General features: G+C 30.5%; 2 protein-coding genes across 3 annotated transcripts; both read right to left on the bottom strand.

Moving 5' to 3' along the window:
* Window positions 1–2,086: 2,086 nt before the first annotated feature.
* LOC123915889 (uncharacterized protein At3g17950) lies at window positions 2,087–3,705 on the bottom strand. The gene is made up of 2 exons (XM_045967164.1): window positions 3,327–3,705; window positions 2,087–2,924 (listed from the first exon to the last, which is right to left on the bottom strand). Exons 1-2 carry the CDS (start codon window positions 3,408–3,410, stop codon window positions 2,433–2,435), a joined length of 576 nt encoding a protein of 191 aa, XP_045823120.1. The 5' UTR covers window positions 3,411–3,705; the 3' UTR covers window positions 2,087–2,432.
* Window positions 3,706–7,415: 3,710 nt separating this feature from the next.
* LOC123917607 (protein ANTAGONIST OF LIKE HETEROCHROMATIN PROTEIN 1) lies at window positions 7,416–10,136 on the bottom strand. Of its 2 annotated transcripts, XM_045969375.1 has the most exons (5): window positions 9,990–10,119; window positions 9,820–9,869; window positions 9,419–9,493; window positions 8,550–8,775; window positions 7,416–8,064 (listed from the first exon to the last, which is right to left on the bottom strand). In XM_045969375.1, the coding sequence occupies exons 2-5, from the start codon at window positions 9,841–9,843 to the stop codon at window positions 7,559–7,561; spliced, it is 831 nt and encodes a 276-aa protein (XP_045825331.1). In that variant the 5' UTR covers window positions 9,844–9,869; window positions 9,990–10,119; the 3' UTR covers window positions 7,416–7,558. The 2 variants fall into 2 exon arrangements, with proteins under 2 accessions (XP_045825331.1, XP_045825330.1); XM_045969374.1 differs by having other exon boundaries at window positions 9,419–9,869; window positions 9,990–10,136.
* Window positions 10,137–16,968: the final 6,832 nt, after the last annotated feature.

The following is a 16,968-nucleotide window of genomic DNA, read 5'->3' as shown; positions in this document are numbered from 1 at the left end:
CAATAATATTTCCATGGCCTTTATCAACCCAATGACGTCATGAAATCATGAAATCATGTTGAAGCTCATTGACCGCTTGCAAAATCTGCACCGATCAACAATTTTGAATCCTCCATGGATCCTCAACAGTTCTGAGAACTGTCTCACGATCCTCAACCGTCTCCTTTGTCGATCCAAAGAGCAAACCAGAAATCATGAAGTGGTCGGTGTCTTCAATTGCATGGGTGATTTTAGTATGTGAAAGCACGTCTCACAATTTTAGGGTTAAGCCTCCGGGATAATAGATATAATTGCAAAAGATATAACACCAATTACCAAGTAAGAATAGAGGAGAGATTCTTAAGATATAAGCACTTGTCTCAACTTGAATTATTCTCAATATATATATTTTTTTTTTTAACAAACCAAAATTCTTCTGAGCATATATTAATGTATCTTATTATCTTATAAGCGAATCCAAAACTTTGTTTTCTATTAATTTCTAAATTAAACTAATTATTTTGGCATGATCCTTGTAGAGACGAACTTATTTTAAATATTACTACTTGACAACAAAATTGGTGCACTTGTCGAGTGTCAACCAGCCTCAAAGATTATATGATGAAATAGATAATGTCTTTCTTTTCTCACCTTTTCAATTTGAGGAGTTTAAAAACTATTAAATTAATTAGTTTGAGATGTCATGGTAGAAAAGAGTAAACTATTAAATTAGTTTCTCCCTTATTTTTAAATAGATTTTTAACTTTATAAATAATTTAAAAAGGTTTATGATTCTATTAAATTGTCAACTTTGTCTATATATTTAATCACTCACTATCAATTAAGTTATATTTTGTAACTTATATGTTATCAATTATTATCAATTGAATCTTTAAGTTCGTACACATTCTCAATTTAATTCTTACCATATTATTTGAAATATTAGTATGAGTAAAATTTAACGGAAACAATTTTTTAAAAAAATATTCATAAATTCAATAACTTATTTAAGTGTGCCTTACAAAATTATAGCTTATTAGATTATTTATTATGAGAGAAACTATCAATTCAAAAATTACAAGGAGAAATGGATTTTCAAAATCTTGATGCTTTCAACTTAAGTCATGCTTGAATTTTTTTTATTTTTTTTACACAAGTCATGCTTGAGTTAAGTTGACTTACTTTGCATGTTTTGCCACCACTAGCATATCGAGTGGACAATTTGAATTAGACCTTACTAATGACATTTTTAAATTAGACTCAAAAGTTGCGGTGGATAGTATACAAATGCAAGAAGACAATTTTGAATTTGGTTCCACTATTTTGGATTGTGGAATGTGCATGGTTGGTATTATTTTCCATTTTTAAACTTATTATTTTTCATTAAACTTATTAATGTTTCTTTTCCATTAAACTTAATACACCAAATTTAACTTGAGAGATTCTTACATTAGAGAATCCACTCTCTGAAAGAAGAGTTAACAATATTGATGGTAAGAATTTCCTTAAAATATACTCCCTATGTCCTAAAATAAATTATTTTTTTTTAACTTTCATATGATTTACTTTGACCATATTTTTCTGTTAATATAATACATAAATACAAATATATGAGATGTTTGATTTTTCTCGATGAGTATTTTCAAAATATATAATTTTTAATAAAATATAATTTAAGATATTAACGATTAAAATTGTACATTGACAAACGTGACCGTAGTCAACTAGGTCATTTATTTTGGGAGTTTACACAATTTTCTTCCTTATATTTTAGATGAGTTGAGATTCTCTCCATTTTAATTTTTTTTATTTTCTCTATTACTATATAATTTTGAATATATAAATATAAAAGTGTAATATTAAATGAGCCAAAATCTTTTTTATATCTCCAAAATATTAAAAAACTTTGAAGATAAAAATCATAAAAAATGGAGAATGGAGAAGATCCTTTCATTTCGGATTGCATTGCACTATTGCACAACTTAACTTATCTATGTTTTCATACAAAAAAAACTTCCTCCCTCCGGACAGAAATATAAAAAATAAAAATACACTTTTTAAATTCATTAAATAATAGATGTATCTGAATTATATTAGTTGTTAATCCTCATTTCAATAATCATTTGTGTTTTTTTACCATTCATCATATGATATGATCATAATGTGGACCCACCACCATATACATGGACACACATGGTTGATATTTCCATCAAAAGAAGAAAAAGGAAAAACAAAAAAGTAAAAAAGGGTAAAAGCCAAAACATGCTTTTTTGCACTTAATCCACAGACAAAAATAATCTTAATCTACAAATTAAGTAACAACCAAACAAACTCCAAAAATTAACACAAAAATAAATAAATAAAGCGACAAAATTTTAATTTTCCTTTCTTTCTGAAAAAAAATACATAAAATTTGAAAAATTCAACCAAATATCTCAATAACATCACTAGCACTACCCTGCACCGCCGCTGCATATTCCGGCAAGCGACACCGGAAACCTATTACAAAGACTCTCTGCCGGCGATTCTCCGCCGCCAATATCTTCCGCCGGCGGAAGAACCCTTCCATCAGCAAAAAGCTCCCTCCCACCGTTCCTCTGCTGGTTTCCAACCACCATTCCCTCAAGCTCCGCCGCCGTATCGTAAAATGCGCCGTCGCCAAACCGCCGCTCCACCTCCAAAAAATCTCCTAGTGACGCAGGTCTTGCATCGCGTTCCCTACACAGCTGCCACCACCTTCGTCGCCGTTCTGCCGCTACCACCGCCGCGGCGGTCCTTTTCTTCTTTTTGGTAGTTGTTATCCTATTGGATCCACCGGCGCCAGCACCGTCGCCAGAATGTGATTCCCGGTGCTGTGATGGGACTCTGAATCCAATGGCTGGAAAACTCACTCCCATTAGAGTTCCCAATGTTGTGCTTCTATCATGAAAAAATGATCCTGTGGACTATAATTCACAAACCCAAATTAAAAAAATCAGAAATTTAAATTAATTAGTGAAAAAAGATTGAAAATTTAGATTCTTGAAATTTTGGGGTGTTAAAAACAAACCAAGTTTATTGATTGAAGATTGAAAAAATAAATAAATAAAATAAATTTTTGAGAAATTTGTGAGTTTGATTATCTAATGGACTATACAATTCACAAACCCATAAATAAAAATCTGAAATTTAAATTAATTAGTGAAAGAAGAGTGAAAATTTAGATACTTGAAATTTTGGGGTGTTATAGAAGGACCAAGTTGAAAAATGGAAAAAAGGGAGATTTTAGAGAAATTTGTGTGTGTGTGTGTGTGTGAGAGAGAGAGAGAGTTTGATGGTATTGATTAGTGAATAATGAAAATTGATACCTCGGTGTCAAGATCAGAGGAAGAAATGGAAGAGATGGAGGGTGAAGATGGTGGTGGAACCAAATCATTAGCTGGATCTAACATTGTTGTGTTGTGGATTTGTGGTGAGAGAGAGAGAGGGGGGGAGGTGGATTTTGGAGGTTTTAGGGGAAAGGGGTTAGAGGAAATATGAACGGGTTGAATTTGTGGTTTTATATGTATTAATTAATCAATCATGGTTTGTTAAGTGAATGGGTGAGAGAGGAAATATTGAGGGATCCATGAAAAAGGGATTGTGTTTGAAATGATTGTATTATTGCTACACAGCTTGTGTCATGAGTGTTTCAATTTTGGGAGGAAGGTCATGCCAAGAACTTAAACTATTTTGAGCATTTAGTTTTGTGATTTTTTTTTTTTTTTGATAAGATTAGTTTTGTGATTTTAGTATTGATACTCTCTACTCCTTAACATAAAGAAATGTTGTTTTTTTAAATTTATTGAGAATCTAATATGGTTTATAATACAGACTAAATGAAATATTTATGAAATAAAGTTTAGAATTGTGGGGCCTCTCAAATTTACCTTATTATAGAAATTTTATTATTTAAATAGTGTTTATAGAAATTTTTATAGAGTATTTCATATCCATAACTTTTTCTTTTGGGTGCAAATTAGAATGAGATAATTTTAATGGTGAGGTTTAAGACAGCTACAGTGGTGATAAGTTTTAGGTGTGGTGGATCATGGTGGGAAAGGTATCGGCAAAACACGTTAGTACTCCAACGGTGTATGGCACTCTTCGACCTTAAACCATTATAGACCCTAAATGTGAAGTTGAGTATTTAGTTGTCGTTCAAACGTACTCCGTAATAGGGTGACTATGAAGTCGGTTGATGGGTACTCTACGAATCATGCTGACATATATGAGTGACCTAGATACAATTTGCTCATTCGGCATAACATGAGTTATATTTGTTGGTCTCTTGATAAAATATGATTGCAAGATGTGTGACACGTCGAACTAAGTCAATATGAGATATTGGACTTATTCGTTACTCAGTATATTCGGAGATCAAGAAACACAATATTGAACTATGCAAGGGTGACACGATCTATACATTGTGTTCAATATAGATATGAAGGACAAATGGGTAATTAAACACGTGATTATTATCCTAGAAAGATTTCGTCAGATCACATGACGTTCTTGTCACTTGGGTGACGTCGATGTATTGTTAGATGTAAATTGTTGTTTATAATATTAAATATGTGGTTTAATATGATTGTCAACATTATGATAACCTACAATGTCACACACATACATAGGATAGACAGATGAGAGATTAAATAAATAAGTAGCAAAACTTATTTATAAATTAATAAGTGATATTTATTTGTAATAAGACTCGTTATGAGTTAGTCGTAAGAATAAAAAACCTAGTCGCTCCTTTGGTTCTCTCTCTCATAAGTCTCGTACGATTTGACTAGCACCTTTCATCAGAGAAGTTCTGTTTGTGTGGACGAATAGAGGCATTGCTACATTTACTTTGCTCATGATCAAACTCATTGACGCTTTTTTGAGGTAAACACGTGAATCCTTTAGTGAATTTTTGTGTTTACAAGATCCATGGTAATAAATTTATTTCGTATCTTTTATTAGAATGAGTCTTAACTAGGGGTGGGCAAAAAAAGCCAAAAACTAAACCGAACTGCCAAACTAAACCGAACCAAACCAAAAAAACTGAACCATATCTAACGGTTTTAAAACTAGGGGTAGGCTAATCGATTTGTGGTTAACAGTTTGGTTCGGTTCGGTTTGGTTTAATGGTTCAGTTATTTTTAGTGAAAAATTAGTTATGGTTTGATTCAAAACCATAAAACCGAACCACTTTAACAGTTTGATTCGGTTCAGTTCGAAAGACAAACAATTCGATTCGGTTACTATGAATTTTGAAAACAGTTTGGTTCAGTTCGATTTTCTTCCAAAACCGAACCATGCCCACCCTAGTCGTAACACCTAACAATTTGCTAACACTTTTCTATAAATTGATTAGCCTTTTTTTTATTTTTTTTAATAAACTTTGGGTGAATAGAAAGTTGAAAACTTTGTAAAAAAAAAAAACAAGAAAGAAAGAAAAAAGAAGGCTGGAAACCTGTTAGACATTCACAAGTAGAGTTAGATTTGTTACAAATGGATATACCAATAAAATAGAAGAATGTAGCCACACCATGTGCAATTAAGTAAAAAATGAAACTCTATAATATGCTTTACGAATTTAGGAGATCAATTTAATATTAGATTCTATGATTAATATTCTTGTTATAATTATTTTTATGAGAAGTATATAATAGCTTTGAATGGGTGCAGGATAGGATACCCAATTATTGCTGGTAAGTTGAAAAAGAATTACTAATATAATGTGAACCATGATAATATGCTTCAAGTAAATGTTAATGAGATCAATTTAATATTATGTACTCTAAAATATCTCTTAAAAAAAATGATACTCTAAAACATTAGTTATGCCGGGAAGAAACATTAATGTGAACAAATATTTTATAGATTGACCAGATCCAGGGTACTATTAAATATTAGTAAGATCTACTATTGTTGAAAACTTGAATAGAATCAGGGATGATAAACTAATGATGCTTGAAAACTGTAAAAGCTGAAGGTGTTAGACTTTAGAGCATGTGAAAAAAAGTGAAAAATAGAAGGAAAAATGCTTTAATTATTCTTGATTCTTCATTTATAAGAGGAATTAAAAACTTTAATTTCCCATTTTATTCTAAAATTGATGTTAAATTCATCAATCGTTAGTTAGTTCAGTAGTGATTGACACTGAACTTAATAGGAAGAACCACGGTTTGATGAATTTTCAACATGAGCATCATACTCTTTTGACGGTTTATCATCTTGATCTTATCATTCATCCAATGAATATGCCAATCTTATATGCGTTTCTTATATATTTCAACTTCAATTTTATGTTTCTTTTCCTATCTTTCTTAAAATTTTCCTAAAAATCTTCTATCACTTTCTTTACCTAATTCAAGAATTTACTAGGCATTAAAGAAACCTTGTACTTGTGCCTCCATTTGCATCCACACCAGAAATTGATAGTTATTTATTTTTTATTGACATCAAACATGATGCAAGTAAAGTAAACTAAAACGATAGCTTTCAAAATCTTCAATTTAAGCCAAAGCTATGTTGAAAAGGACTACAATCACATGAGGTAATATCCCAATGATAGTACATATCTACATGACCCAACTAAAAAGGTAAATAAATAAATAAATGCTTAGTTGAACTACAAGTGACAAAGACACACTTAGTTGAACTAGTCACGTAATCACTTCTTTATTTTGGTGTAAAAATAGCAAATTTTTTTTTTTGCAGATTTAAAAGAGCTGGCATCATCAAAAGAGGGAATTCTTGAGGACTAAAAGTTGAGTGTTTTTTGGGTGAAATTTTAAGGTTGCGAAACAAAAACCAAACACTTTGGATAGTGATTATCTTTGAGTGAGTTGAAGGTAAATACTGAATCTGAAGTACTAAAACTCCGAAATGACATTAACATGATTAACCTTGCAAGCTAAGTCATTTCCCTGCCTTTGTACCCTTGTTTAGTTTACCCTTGCATTTAATGTCACATATGCAAGCTGTCTATACCAGCAGATTCTGTATAATGGCCCCATGAACAAATTGGAGTATACTATACACTAACTGTACATTTTCAGAGCTTGGACAATAAAATGAATATCATGGTCTGCCAGTTGCCACATGATCTCTGTATTGGTGATGAGCTCTCTGAATTGTTTTTTACTCCATTCTTTAGTGCAACAGTATTCCTATCATGTTCATCCTTAGGGAGGTATGGAAAATTCCTATGAAGCACGGACATAAGACACAGTCACCGGACACAACATTCAACACTAACATGTTAACACCAATAATAATTTGAAAAAATGACATAATTCAAGTGTTAGTATTGGACATCGACGTGTGCCCGACACTAGGACATGTCTAATCCGAGAAATGCCAGTGCTTCATAAGAAAATTCATTTGCCCCTGAAGTTAAAGGCCTCAGTTTAAATGATGAGATGTGATCAACATGCATGCTTCTTATTTATGAACAAAATGGCAATGTACACTATCAAAGTATAAATAAACAGTACCCTACTATATCCTGAAGGTCCTGGCAAAACTTCAAACCTAACCTGAGAACATAAACTTAATTAAAGAAATTTTACATCGAGGGAAAATCATGGATAAATGTGTTCCACATTTCAGTTGTAACATTGACCCTTAACTGTGAAGCAAGTGCAATTTCTTCAGCATTAAAACTAAGACCCTGATACTGGTTTTGGGTCTCAACATGTATTTCCAGCTCTAATGGGGGTAGTGATTCCTCTGTTGTAAATGATGTATCCTTTTCATACATCTTAAAAATCCAATCATCTGGTTTCTCCCCGCGAATGTAATTGTGTAATGCACAAGCTGCCACCACTAACTTTACCTGTGTCTGTAATGGGTATGAAGGAGCTGCCATCAATATAGGAAATCGCGCCTTTAAAGCACCAAAAGTTCGAGCAGTGACATTTCGTAATAATGAGTGCCGTTGATTGAACAATTCACATGCATCCTGTGGGTGGTAACCACTGGGAAAATCCTTGGAGTGATAGGGAGTTCGGGGATACGGAGCAATGAAACCTGGCACATTCGGATACTTGTTGTCTACCAGGTAGTATTTACCTGTGTCATAAAAAAGGTTTTAATCCAACATTTGAAGTAAGAGTTATAAGTGTATAGTAATCATTTGGAACTACTAATCATTTGTCCCTTAAATTTGCATCAAGCTTCGTTTTTGTTGCACAAGTTTTATTTGTTTCAATTATATCTTAAATTTAACATAATTGTTGCAATCTTTTCATATTAACCCCTTGCCTGTCATCTAAGTGACATTACCATAACTATCAATCTCTTACAACTACAACCAAATAAAAGTTGACAACTATATAATTAAATATAACTTCAATTCACTGCAGTTAAAGGATATGTGATGAAAAATGACTCAGATTTTCATTTTTTATTTTATTTTATTTTCAAACCAAATTAATGGACATATGCAGTCTATGCAGATTCAAACATAACATCCAGTAACCCAAAAAATTTCAAGAGACAGACCTCCACCATAATTGCTACTGAAATCATAATTGCATTTTACAGATAAGTATTACCTTCAGGAACTTGCAGTCTATTCTTCCTAGTGATTGCTGAATTAAACACTTGTAAGTTTGTAGCAGATCCTTCCCAACCAGCTAAAACATAACAAAACTTGAGGTCAAATGAGCATGCTGCAAGAATGTTTTGTGAAAGTAACCCGTCCTTATTGCGGAAAGGTCCCTGTTCATCTACACCAACTGTCACAGGTACATATATACCATCAATTGCTCCCACACAATCCTATTAAAAAATAATCAGAAAGTAAGACCAGTGTTGTCGATCATAGATTGCCTAAAACAGGAAATGTTTAAATTCTGATTCGGTACAGTGCTATAGCATCACTATAATCTCTAGTTGATTACACTTTGTACCAATGTTGTCAAATATAGGCTTTATAGCTCTATAGCATAGCGGAATTTTAACAAGCTGCTATTCTGTGATATACGAGTTAGTAGAGAGTATTGTTACATAGCAGCTATAGTATACTGTAGCATAGCGAAATTAGAAAAAGCTCAATAGTTTTGGTAATCCACGATTGACTACACTGCTATGTTCTAAATAGTGTATGGTGGAACAATAGCCATTTGTTCAAATTCCACTACACTAGATAGAACGCTATGAAGCACCGACAACACATGGATACCGGACAATATACCGACACGTCAACACCAGTAATAATTATTCTTTTTTAAAAATGATATAGCAATCACATGTGTAATAATGTAGTGTCGTGTCGGTGTCAAACAATGACACATGTTGGACACCAAACACAAATTCCATAAAAAATGTTGGCGCCAGAGCTACGACTTCTATTTGACAACACTGAGTGAGACACAATGAAATCCAAACAACATGTATAAAAACTAATTTATCAAAATCTTACCTTAAAATATGGAAAAAATCTAGGATCTTCAGAGATTAGTGAATGAACATCAGAGCTAGGAGGCTGAAAATACTCCTTCGAAATGGACATAATTGCATTCAAAACATTATTAAAATGACGACTAATAGTTTCACCAGAATAATGAAACAACTCTTGAACAGCCCTAATCCTTAGATTATGACCAATAATAAACAAAAACATAGCTAATTGCTCTTCAATTTTGATTCTATTTGTGTCACGTAATAAACCCTTAGTCTCTAAAATATCACATAATTTGTAGAATACTTGTTTATCCATTCGGAAATTGTCCAAACAACGTTGATTTGGACCGTTGAGTACTTCATCAACAAATTTAGCACCGTTAGATGATAAACGAGTTAGTTCTTTAGGTGCATGATTACCAGAGATTCCGTCGGTTTCTTCATCGGAATTCTCCATTGAGGAACTGTAACTGTTAGAATTAACGAAATTGAAAATTGAAATCAGCGAAAGGTGTAGATTTTTAGGGCAAAATTGCGCTGGAATTGAAAAATACAAGAGAAAAAGGGAAAAACTGGACGGACTATATTACCGTTTCTGGCGACCGTAAACTAACTCCGGTAGCGTTTCCCGGCGAGGTTATTACCGGCAGTGGAGTTCAGAGCGACACAACCTCATTTTTCTGATATACGCCCCAAAGTAGCAATGACTGCATTTTTTTAATTTATTTTGCTTAAATACTTATTTTATTTTAGTTTTTGGTATTAATACTTTGGTTTTTAAGGAAGATCCGATAATTCAGAGTTTGATCGCCATTAAAACATGATAAATGATTATTTCATTAATCATTTAAGTTAAATTAGATTCACAAATCCTAGCTCAACCGACAGAAGTGTTAAAATTGCTAGTGTCGGACGTCAGAAGCGAGGTTCGAACCCTGATCACTCTATTTTGTGTGCGAGTTTTCAATGGTTTTGTCATCTCGTCTATCAATAAAAAAAAGTTAAATTAGTATGTTAGCTCGTACTGCGCACGATATTATTTTCTTTTTTAATATTATTTATAGGTTTATTTTAAAAAAAATTTTGAGTAGTTTGATTTAAAATTCTACGATAAAATTGAGATAATTTTTGCATAATGTATTTGCTTATGTTCTTTATTTTGCTTATGGATAATTCTCGTAGTCGGAATTCAAATTTAATTAGTCAATGTGCATTTTTAATAGTGGGGTGGAAAGTGCTACCCATTTCTCATTCTACACCATTGAAAGATTATCTCTCTCTCGTCTCTGTTACATGACTCTAGGGGCTCCGTCAACAAAAAAATAATTGTTAATTCTATATTATTATTTTAGTGAATATCAACATACTTTGATCTTGTTTCAATTCTCAAACTTTTTTTGTCACCGTACTACAAAGAAACAACACTACAAGAAAACCTAAAATTGTTTATCAAATTTTGTGAGGACTAAAAGCCTTCAATAATGTATTGATGGCTTATTGGGGGCTAAAAGCCCTCAATAATGCACAAAACCAGTCTTATAAAAAAAAACAAATAAAATAAGCATCATTGAATTTTGAGGACCGCCAATAATGCACACTGGGAGACGCGAAGCTGAAAAGTTGTCTTGCACGTTATTGAAGGCTGATGGTCGCCAATCATGCACACATAATAAATGGCTTGGGGCTACCAATTAATTATTGGAGACTTGGAGTATCTCTCTCACCCTCACCCTCTCAACAATTATCTCGCTCACTTTCTCACTCTCTCTCACTTCCAAACCACCATTGAAACTTATTTCTCCAACCTCACAAAAACCCAGACTTTAACCAAACCATAACTCTAAAGACCAAAATGCAAAATATATATTGCCATTTTCTTTGTTGAGTGAAATTAATCCCGATTGTGTCGTTTCTCCTAGAACTTGAACTATAATTGTGTTAAAATTTGATTTGAAATTAAAGCGTGACTTGCTTGATAAGATATTTTGAAAATTTCAGTGGTTCATTTTTTCACTTTAGTTCCTATTTCCTCTTGAGTTTGAAAATGACATAAAATAAAATGGAAGAATAAGTGAAAAATGCACAATATGTGAAAGTCCGTAAAATGCAACCAATTTAGTAGTAATTTTGCTTAATAAAACTTGGTTATTAGTCAAGTTATTGGAACTATTTTACTTTATTTCTTTTGTTTTGCATTTTATAGGTCCAAATACATGAAGGGATAATGGATAATGATGGCAATTGACAATTCTGGCTCTTTGTTTTCCATTTTTAATGACAATTATATGTGACTTATCACCTCAAGTATGAAATGACCAGCCTTAGAGGCTATACTAGACCCTTACCCGTGCGATGCACGGATGTTATTTGTTGTTTATAATATATTATCAACTAAAAAATTTAAATAATTGAAGGAGGAATTACCTACAGTTGAAACTTGAAATAAAAAAAAAAAACCATGAACAATATTTTTTTTTTAGGCAAGGACATACATAATTCATAAGTTGTTTTTATGGTACAAACATAGTTCTTCAAGTTCTTCGAACTTTGTAACCAAAAATCAAACAAACAAATCAATTATTAAACATAAACAGTATCAATTGCTTGGAGAAACACAATTATAATATAAATTTTGTATACATATAGATCAAGTATATCAATCTCTAAATTAAAATCAAAATATATATAATGCAAACATAAATAAAAATTTAAATAATTGAAGGAAGAATGACCTATAGTTAAAACTTGAAATAAAAACAAAAAAACCATGAACAATACTTTTTTTTTAGGCAAGGACATACATAGTTCATAAGTTGTTTTTTTTTTTGTACAAACATAGTTTTTCAAGTTCTTCCAACTTTGTAAACAAAAATCAAACAAACAAATCATTTATTAAGCATAAACAGTGTCAATTGCTTGGAGAAACACAATTATAATATAAATCTTGTATACATATAGATCAAGTATATCAATCTCTAAATTAAAATAAAAAAATATATAATGCAAACATAAAAAAGTATAAATAAATAAATAAATAAAAAACAATACACTATTTAATATATACTCCAAACCCAAAATAAATAGTAGCATATATAAATGCAATTGCATAATAGTAATATTACATTATAGATTAGATCCTACTTCCATGATGATAACAATATCTACCTGGACAAAAATTAAAATAAAGTATTTGTTAGATCAACCAATGTAAATTAGTATATCTACAAAACAAAAGATTTTACAGATATTCAAAGCATATGAATTAAACCTACTGCTGCAAATATGTTGAATGCAAGTAATTAAGTGAATAAACAAAAATAGTTAAAATGATGAACTATTACCTAATATCTTGTGCAAACACGTTAAAAATGAACAAAATGAAAAAAATAAGAAGGATGAAGAGGTGAATATGAATGGAAGATAAAAAAAAAAACATAGGTAAAGAAGAAAATCAATTCTTTCCAAATGACTCGGGTGGTGGAAAGAATTGAAAAAGAAACAAATAAATAGAAAAATATTTATAATGTCTACGGGAAAGATAGATGTTTATATGAAATTAAATTTGTACAACTTTTCATTGCTTCAAAAAAAAACTTTTCATTAGAAACCATTAGATTTCTTGGTAATTAAATTGGGCATATGAAAATGATAATGGTGTATGAATAGAAATGAAATGAAAAGACATATGAATGCTTGAGATTAAATGTGGCATATGACAAATCATTAGAAGTAATGTGGCATGCGGCTAAATAAAAAAAAAATTACAGTTGTTAATTTTTTTATTATTTTTTTTAAAGAAAATGATTTAAAAGCTATGATTGGTTAATACAATTAGGGTTAGGATTAGTGATAGGAGAACTATTTAGGATTTATATATATAGATATAGCCGATCTCCCCGTGGTAATGACCATCATTCCAAGCTTGTAACATTTGTGTTCATCCAATAAAATTATCTTAGTTCATTTTCCATTTTGTTCTTGTCTTAGATTAGTTTAGTTTCATGTTTATCATGTCAAGCTGTGAGTAATTCACTCACACCCTGAGGTTATGGAAATCATTCCATAACATAACCTATTGATTCTTTCTTTGTGTGTGTATGTTGCTGATGACTACTAGCAAGAATCATCATATGTTGCAGTTGTTTTCTATTGTTTATCTTGGGGTATTTTGTGATGAATCGAAAGATGAAATCAATATCTCGACCTTCTGCAACTTATGACCAATGTCTCTGAATATATTTGAAGAGTGACTATCGAGGGCGCCTGACAATCGCTTTGAAAAGGATGGAAGCTTTGCAAGCATGGAGGAGTTGGGGTGCTAAGGCGTTGGGCTACGATGATCCAGGGCGCTTGATAACAGCTGTGAGAAGGAAAGTTGTTTTACTCCGCTAAGGTACCTCTTTACTTGCTTTTAAAAAGATATATAGGTTTTCACATAACAGAAACACATATGGGAAGAATTGAGAATTTGTGCTTGGATGACATCCATAACCTGGAGGGTATTTTATATCAAAAGAAAATCAATCATTGTTGCTTGCTTGTTTGATCACTATAAGATCCAAATTCATCTTCATAACACTCATAAGGAACTCATATAATTATAATAATTTCTGACTAAAATAGAGTTAATGTTATATGAATTCAATATGAGTGTTATGAAGATGAATTTGAGTGTTATAATGAACTAATATAACATTAACTCTATTACGAGTTCATACATATTAATAAATTTAATATCACAATTAATTCTATTTTTTGTGACTAAAAAGCGCTTATAACATTTCTTTTATAATAAAAAAATTAGGGATAAACTTGTGTGTTGCACGAGTTCGATTAAAATATATAATTAAAATATTTTTATAAATGAAAAATAATAGTTGTGATAATAATTAAGTATAACCATACATCGTTAAATAAATAATAATTTAAAATATGATGATATTTAATATTAGTATATGTATAAATTTTTTAAAAATATTAGATTTTTTTATTGATTTATATCGTAGTTTTGTTTATATTATTTTAATGTAATATATCTTTGATAATATCTTATAAGTTTGAAGGGATGCATCATATTCTATTTTAATGGTGTAGTCGTATGAGATTTTAGCTTTCTTTATATGAGTTGCAATTGTATAGTCACATATCACTATGCGTTTTATTCTTGGTGTATCCTTTATTTTATTTTTTCAATAAGAGTTGGAGGAATGCATACATACATGTTTTTTTTTATCACATAATCTCGTTTTTTGAAAATTACGTATAAAATAGCATAAACGCTTACTCTCTTCCATGCAATTTAAGTTACTGCATATAGCTTTTCTACTTACTTCTCTTTTTTTTTTAAGTCTCTTCTCACATATTCACTTGGTGGAAAATAATATTTGCTTGAATATTTATTTTATTTTTGTTATAATATAAACTTGAATAATTTTGTCGCCAATATATAAGTTTGGATGTTGATTTCATATATTTGAATTTAATTAGGTTTAATAATAATAATAATAATTATAATTCATATTCAACAAAAGGAAGACTAATTACAAAAAGGAAAAAAACTACTAAAGTAAAATAAATGGAAAAATAAAATCTAAAAAATGTGGCTCACATTAAAAAAAATTCACATTATGTTTAATATGAATCTCTTAAAAATTATCTATTACAAAATAACCATAAAGTTAGTACGTACCGCATATTAAAGCTCTTAACGACGGTGTTTCATGTTGACAATAGATACATAGTCAATACCTTCAAAAGAAACAATGAGATCATAACGTATAAAAATATTATATTGCAAATTAAAATTTTAAGTAAATTATATTTTCAACACATTAAGAGTCAAACATAATTAATATAAAAAAATGAAGAGAAATAATACATTATCTTTTCTATATATTACCTCCCAAAATTTTTCTCTAATGATGATATCTAAGATGCACAAGCACAATCATGCTTTAGTAGTACTTTAGAGCTGTCAGAGTTGAAGTCCATCATCATATAACTATCTTACAATATTGGTCAGAACTTATCATCACTAACTTATGCAAGTTTACCGCAGTTTCTATAAGCTCTTATGCGAGATTAATTAACTTTTTTACCCAAACACTCAAAGTAAGTGTGAACAATATATAGTATGAAAAAATTGTATAGAAGTGTGATCTATACATGTCTATATTTTTAATTATTGTCGTGATATCTTCTAAAATACTTAATACAATCGATTTGAAATTTCCATTCACATTCTTATCAACTTGAAATGCCAAAGAATAATCAGTATGTTTAGTAGAAAAAGAAACAAAGTTAAGAGCCATTGTTTTTAAAATTTTTATATAGGGTTCAAAATAATAATGCATTATGCTTAAGGGAAGATATATGAACACAAAGTAGTAACTCACGACAGTAGTGACACTGACGGTCAAAGGTATGATAACCCTACAAAAATTACACGAATGAGTTTCTTGCCATCAATATACAAATTGATGTGTTGCTAAATCAAAAATATGTGTTTTTTTTTTTTTTTAACATTACATATACAAAACCCTTAGTTTAAGTATAGCTAAATTACTTACGTATAAACTGACGTGTTGCTAAATCATCTCAATTCACATCCCCAAGATCTGTTCCATTGTTATCTTTGAACAATTTGAACCTTAACAAAGTAAGAAAAATGGACATGAATATTAAAAATAGAATAAGCTTTAAACTTGAAAACACACCAAATAAAACCTACAATATGAATAGTTGAATACCCAAACATGTATGACTCTTCTTGCAAAAGTCTCAATATATATATATGATAAAATCTCTATGCTAGCTAGTATCTATATATACTTATTATGTCTATGGTTTCTTAATTTTATGAACGTATATGTTTATTATTGGAATTCTTTGAGTCACATAGCATAATAACCCCCTAATTATATTTATTGACCTTATGTATTCATTTCATAAGGTGTGAGTAAATTGATTTTCCGTATTCTTTTTCATTGTTTGGTAAAAATAAGCTATAAGCTAGCTGATAGCTGATAAGCTAGCTGATAGCTGAAAAGCTAGCTTATAGCTGATAGCTGAAAAGCTAGCTTATTGAAATTAAAGTGTTTGGTAAAATTAGCTTTTAAAGTGGTTATTAAATATAAAATTACATAATTGATAGTAGGTAGTTTATTTTTTAGAATGGGTAGTTATTAAATTAAAGGGTAAAAATGGAATAAAGTGTAAAAAGCTATAAGCTATAAGCTCAAATGCTACTTGAAATAGCATCTGAAAAAAAGCTATAAGCTAGTACAAAAAGCTTGTTACCAAACACCTCTAATTTTTTGAAACAAGCTTATAAGCTCGTATAATAAGCTATAAGCTAGCTTATTTGTGTTACCAAACACACCCAAAGTTGATGTCATTAGCAATATTTATTACCTTTTAATATAATGTATTAGTTTTTTTAGATTTAATTTAATAAATTAAAAGAGATCATATTAAGATTTTAACAAAGATTGGAAACATTTTATTAGAGTGTCACATCATCACAATGAAGGCCTATGAGCAATTCAACCTTTTTTTTACTAGTAAAAG

Source organism: Trifolium pratense, linkage group LG3 (assembly GCF_020283565.1).
Source record: "Trifolium pratense cultivar HEN17-A07 linkage group LG3, ARS_RC_1.1, whole genome shotgun sequence".
Taxonomy (NCBI): domain Eukaryota; kingdom Viridiplantae; phylum Streptophyta; class Magnoliopsida; order Fabales; family Fabaceae; genus Trifolium; species Trifolium pratense.
This window is presented reverse-complemented; position numbering and strand designations above follow the sequence as displayed.

What these genes read in the sequence shown, in the direction of transcription:
- LOC123915889 (XM_045967164.1), bottom strand. Translation starts at nt 3,410, where the DNA reads ATGTTAGATCCAGCTAATGATTTGGTTCCACCACCATCTTCACCCTCC. An exon ending in CCTCTGATCTTGACACCGAG is followed by an intron (nt 2,925 to 3,326) that starts GTATCAATTTTC and finishes TGTGAATTATAG; the next exon opens with TCCACAGGATCATTTTTTCA.
- LOC123917607 (XM_045969374.1), bottom strand. Translation starts at nt 9,856, where the DNA reads ATGGAGAATTCCGATGAAGAAACCGACGGAATCTCTGGTAATCATGCA. An exon ending in GATTTTTTCCATATTTTAAG is followed by an intron (nt 8,776 to 9,418) that starts GTAAGATTTTGA and finishes ATTTTTTAATAG; the next exon opens with GATTGTGTGGGAGCAATTGA. An exon ending in TAGACTGCAAGTTCCTGAAG is followed by an intron (nt 8,065 to 8,549) that starts GTAATACTTATC and finishes TTTATGACACAG; the next exon opens with GTAAATACTACCTGGTAGAC.